At 35.7% G+C, this 5,952-nt stretch overlaps 1 protein-coding gene across 1 annotated transcript; it reads left to right on the top strand.

Annotated features, from left to right (window-relative positions):
- The first annotated feature begins 744 nt into the window (after positions 1–744).
- Positions 745–5,682, top strand: LOC145045447 (uncharacterized). Its single transcript, XM_078993773.1, has 5 exons — positions 745–926; positions 1,931–2,316; positions 2,875–4,176; positions 4,349–4,993; positions 5,427–5,682. The coding sequence occupies exons 2-5, from the start codon at positions 1,958–1,960 to the stop codon at positions 5,440–5,442; spliced, it is 2,322 nt and encodes a 773-aa protein (XP_078849899.1). The 5' UTR covers positions 745–926; positions 1,931–1,957; the 3' UTR covers positions 5,443–5,682.
- The last annotated feature ends 270 nt before the right edge of the window (positions 5,683–5,952 follow it).

Below are 5,952 nucleotides of genomic sequence, written 5' to 3' on the forward strand. Positions count from 1 at the left end.
AATACACATCCAATATAATTGTATAATTCCGTATTAAAATATAACTTGTATTTCAAAAACGACCAATTAAAGAAAGATTTTGTATAATATCTTACAAAGATAAAACTGAAAAAGAAATTATAAAAAAAATATAGATAAAAATAAATTAGATAAGTTTATAAAAAAGATTAATTATTAAACATATCATGTAATTAAAGTTTAAAGTTGATAAAATAATAAATTAACAATTTAATGACATGTTTGGCAGCAAATTTTTTTTTAACAAAAGTTCGATTCAAACAAAAAGGTTCGCTTGACTATATAGGTTTTTAGTTTAAACAAAAATTTCTATTCTAAAAGTTATTTTCTGTGAGGTTTAAAAAAGTTATTGAGTTTCTAAAATTACTACTATTTAATTATTATATCTCATATTTAGCTTTTAGACAAATTCTTTTAATATAATTTATATTATACTTTTATCAAACATACATATATAACAAATAAAAAACTATAACTTTTAAATTTAGTTATAGCGAGAGAAGTCCATAATATTAATTGCGAAATAGCGATATAAATTTGGATGAAGATGGGATATGAGAAATTGTTAGGTGGTAGCAACCCCAGTCCGTATCGTGCACTCTTATTCAATCAAGGGATCAAAAGTAATGCCAAAAGGAAACCAACGGCTGCGAATAGGGTATAGAATTGAAAAATAGATGTAGGGTTCTAGATGGTAGGTATATATAATATAGTTTGCCCTATTGCACCCCCCTAAGCTTCCATAGATGCGCCTCTCTTCCTCCCTCTTTCTCTAACCCTTTTCTCTCTCTATCCCCCATTCTTTCTCTCCTCGTCTTCTCAACCCCCTTAGCCCTACCTGCAATCTTCAAGGGCAGACCAGAAAATTTCATTCAAAAGTTTCGTATTTTCACCCTATTCTTTACCAGGTATTCTTTTACTTCCCCCCTTCCACTCTTTCTCATTCGTTCTATTTTATCCATCTCAAACCTTTAAACAAAAGGATGAACGCACAATCGGGTTCTCATCATGAGTTCCGATGAGTCTTTGGACTCAATTTTAGCTAGATTGTGTTAATCTTGAGTAATTGCGATGTTTCGGATTTGGGTTTTTGTGTTCTGTTTATCAGATTTCTAGGGTTTGACTTTTTTTTTTTTTGATTTGGTATCGCTGTTCTTATGTGATTTTGTGTTTTGGGTTTTTAGTCACTAACAGTTTGATCATGCTAAATACTCGAACTTTAGTTCGTTGTGGGGCTTTATATGTCATGTAATCCATCTCTTCGTTCTTGTAAAGGGTTCGGTGTAAGTTGTTGATATGAATTTTGAAGTTTAGGTTAACTGCGGATTTGCTTTCTGTCAAGGTTATTCAGATTTGATGAATTTATGGTTCATGAATTGGTACAAACCCAGATGTCGATTTGAAACGAATTCAATTTCAATTGAAGATTGTACTTGATTTGCTGTACAAATTTTCAAGAATTACTGTACCCTTTAATCGACGCAGATGATAGAGCAACAGTCGGTTCAGTTTATGTAGTTTGAATGAACACAAGAATTTGTAATATCACTGCATACACTGATATGAAATTCTGGATAAAATACCTGTTTGATTTGGATTTTTGGATCATTTGAGTCTTTCTTTAACCTGTTTCGTTTTTAGCCTTTCTTGTTTTACAAATTTATAGTGTTTGGTACCTTTCATTTTGTATCTCCTTTTGATCGTTGTATGATTTAGACTTTTTGGGTGTTTGTTGTTAAAATCACCTATCTATCTGTTACATCTCTGTGAAATTTTTGGCTTAAATGATATGAATATTGTTGTATTAGAAAGAAATTAGAAACAAATCAATGTCTCGAAAAGGTTCAATTACACTTATTGTTTTAAAGTTTCTAAATTGACAGTTTCCTTTTGGTGATAAATAAACATTCAGGTTTGCTTTCAAACTAAATTGCCATAAATGGCGATAGTTCCATCAAAGAAAATGATTGCAATTTGCCAATATGGTGGTGATTTTGACACCCATGATGATGGTTCCATGACTTATGCTGGAGGTGAAGCATATGCTGTTGATCTTGATGAAAATATGCAATTAAGTGGTTTCAAACAAGAAATTGCAGAAACTATTGATTCAACTGTAGATGGAATGGTTGTTAAGTATTTCTTGCCTGGAAACAAAAAGAATCTCATAACTGTTTCTAAAGATAAAGATTTTCAAAGAATGGTGAATTACTATAAAGAAGCAGATCAACTTGAGGTCTTTATTATGAAAGAAGCCCCTATGGGTAAAAATGTCAAGAAAAAACAACCAGCTCGGAGGTAATTGCCTATATCTATAATCTAGTTTTCATTTGACTTTAGATATGAATTTCTATGATGTTTTTTTTGTTGTTGTGTAATATATAGGGTTTAATCAAAGAAATATCCATGTACTTTCATTGGTTTGTTTTTTATAATATTTTTCAAAGTATGATGTTTTGATAAGAAAGATTTGTAAAACTACAATGCTTTGATAAGAAAAGAAAAAAAATTGAAAGTATGATGATGTTTTAGAAAGAGTTAAAAGTAGGATTTTATCAATACATAAATAGATAAAAAGCATGTTTATTTCATTTATCTGTGTTTCATAGCATCCTAGTTTCAGTTTTTTTTCTTATTAAAGCAATATACTTTGAAAAACATTAACAATTATAGCAAGTAAAAAGTGCTTTATATTTTGATGAAATTGTAGCTTCTTCAAATAAAAATGTTGTGATAGGAAGAAATGAATGTAGAGTACTTTAAATAGTACACAAATCAATGAAAGTGCATTGCTAATTCTTTAGTTTTTAACTTAAAACAAAACCTAATTTTGTTACTATGTAATTTTTTGTGTAGGCCGCAAAAGACACCACAGAAGGCGACGGAAACAACCGCAGTGGTTCAAGCGACTCCAATTCCGGCCTCAATTCCGGCCTCGAACAACGCGATCGCGCTCAACGAGCCAATCGACATTGAAACGACCACCGAAATCATTCCGGGAGCGGTTCCGATCTCCGCGAATCCGTTTCCGATGGCGGTCATTGATTCCGACCAACGCATGGCTGCCAAGCAATGGGAGAATCTCATCACCGGAGTCGGCCAACGATTCCATTCCCTCGCCGAATTCCGCGAAGCCCTCCGCAAATTCTCAATCGCCCACGCCTTCAACTTCGTCTACAAAAAAAACGAAAACCAACGCGTCACCGTAAAATGCAAAGCCGAAGGTTGTCCGTGGAGAATCCACGCCTCGAAACTCTCCACAACTCAATTAGTTTGCATCAAAACAATGCGACCCGTTCATAATTGCCAAGGTGTCACTTCAAAAGCACCGTTTCGCGCAAAACGAAGTTGGGTTGGGAATTTAATAAAAGAAAAAGTAAAAGAATCACCGAAAATCAAACCGAAAGACATCGCGACCGAACTTAAACGCGATTACGGGATCGATTTAAACTACTCGCAAGCGCGTAGGGCGAAAGAATACGCGCGCGAACAACTTCTAGGATCGTATAAAGACGCGTATTCCGAACTCCCGTTTTTTTGTGAGAAAATAATGGAAACGAATCCCGGATCTCTCGCCACATTCAGCACGAAAGAGGATTCGAGTTTTCATCGTCTTTTCGTGTCTTTTCACGCTTCGATTTCCGGTTTCTTACAAGGATGCCGCCCGTTGCTCTTCCTCGATTCCACACCGTTGAACTCGCGCTACCAAGGGATGTTGTTGACCGCCACGGCGGCCGACGGTGACGACGGGGCGTTTCCGGTGGCGTTCGCGGTGGTGGACGAAGAGACGGCGGAGAACTGGCGGTGGTTTTTGACGGAGTTGAAGCTCGTGGTGCATACGCCGGGGCAAATTACGTTTGTGGCGGATTTTCAAAAGGGGTTGAGGGAGTCTTTGAGGGAGATATTTGGTGGGGAGTGTTATCACGCGTATTGTCTTGGGTATTTGGCGGAAAAATTGAATAAGGATTTGAAAGGGCATTTTTCACATGATGCGAGAAGGCTTATGGTGGAGGATTTATACGCTGCTGCGCATGCACCGAAGCTTGAAGCGTTTGAGAAATGTACGGAGGATATTAAAGCGATTTCACCTGAAGCGTATAATTGGGTTATTAGAAGCGAACCTGAACATTGGGCCAATACGTTTTTTGGTGGGCTAAGGTATAATTTTATATGATTAAAATAATTGTTTTGCTTTTTAGTCTTGTTTTTAAAAAAAAAAAAAAAACAAAAAAGGACCTGTCCTTTTCTTGAAAAGTCTTGATTTAACTCATTTAATATGGTAGGACCAAAAGATTAATTTATTAATTTATTTTTGTGGCTATTTTTTTAGGTACAACCACATGACTTCAAACTTCGGGCATCTATTCTACTCATGGGTATCGGAAGCGAACGAGTTACCAATAACACAAATGATCGACGAGTTACGAGGCAAAATGATGCAACTCATCTACACTCGCCGAGTCGAGTCGACTCAGTGGTTAACTCGGTTAACTCCATCCATGGAAGAAAAACTCAAAAACGAGATCATAAAAGCGCGATCGGTCCAGATCCTGCGGTCCCACGGGAGCAAATTCGAGGTGAGGTACGGTGAAACGGTGGATATTGTGGATATAGAGAATTGGGATTGTAGCTGTAAAGGGTGGTTGCTGACTGGACTGCCATGCTGTCATGCGATTGCTGTGCTGGAATCTTATGGGCGGAGCCCGTATGATCATTGTTCGAGGTATTTTCATGTGGAAACGTATCAGTCCACTTATGCTGACTCGATTCATCCGATTCCAAATGTGGAAAGGTTGGTGGATAGTGAGGCGGAGGATGGGGCGGTGTTGGTGACACCGCCGCCCACCATGCGGACTCCGGGCAGGACAAAGATTAGGAAAGTGGCAGCTGGAAGGATCGGGCCGTCGGATTTCTTGAAAAGGCAGTTGCAGTGTGGGAAGTGTAAAGGGCTTGGACATAATAAGAGATCATGCAAGTAAGTGTTTTTTTTATAATCCAAAATATTAATTAGTTATATAATGGATTAATCTAATTTTTTTATTTTTTTTTTTTATTTTTTTATTTTTTTATATTTTGTGTTTTTTTCGGATTAACCCTCAAATTTGTTTTTTTGTCTTAGAAAGACCTTGTGTTTTTCATTTTTTCCAAAAAAAACACTCAGCTTTGTGTTTTTTCCGAAAAAAACCTCAACCTTCTAAATGCTTCAAAATTTACGCGCAACCTTTTTAGTTTTTCTCGAAAAAATTCTCACAAGGTCTTTTTCAGGCAGTTTTTTTTGAGGTTTAATCCGGAAAAAACACAAAATATAAAATATAAGGTCTTTTATGCGATTAACTCTCGTATAATTTGTTAGTAATAATTTTTTTTTACAGAGAATGGTTATTTGATCCACTTGTTTGTTTTTGCAGAGAGATTGAGGAATAAGCGTTTGCTCTTTGTGGAAGATTAATAAAAAGCAGATGGTTGGATTTTGGATCATGGGCAAAGTTTATGGGTTTAAGATTGCAAACTGTTATCGTGTTTGTGTAATTTGGTGTTAGATTGGTAATTTCATCAGTAGGTTTTAGCAATTAGAGATTAGTTGCTTGTTAATGTTGGTAAATGGAGGTTTTAGCTTTCAGACGTTTTATATGCACAGTTTCTAGCAGTTTGACTTTTTGTTCAGACTATGCCTATTACTTTCTCCCTTCAGTGCTAACATGTGACTTAAACGGTTCTCTTGGAACATTGTGATTTTCTAATGGGCTACATTGAAAGGACTAAAAATTTATCACAATTAGTAAGTAATATATTATAAATTTAAATGCAATAAAGTCGTACCATAATTTTGATTGGTTGAAGAGCTGCAAAAATCTTCAAACTTTACTATTTTCAATATAGTTTGGCTTTCATTGGCTTCAAACAACACCATTAGTGTGATAACTGTGGGTTATA

This window comes from Lactuca saligna, chromosome 1 (genome assembly GCF_052625555.1).
Source record: "Lactuca saligna cultivar CGN05327 chromosome 1, ASM5262555v1, whole genome shotgun sequence".
NCBI lineage: Eukaryota > Viridiplantae > Streptophyta > Magnoliopsida > Asterales > Asteraceae > Lactuca > Lactuca saligna.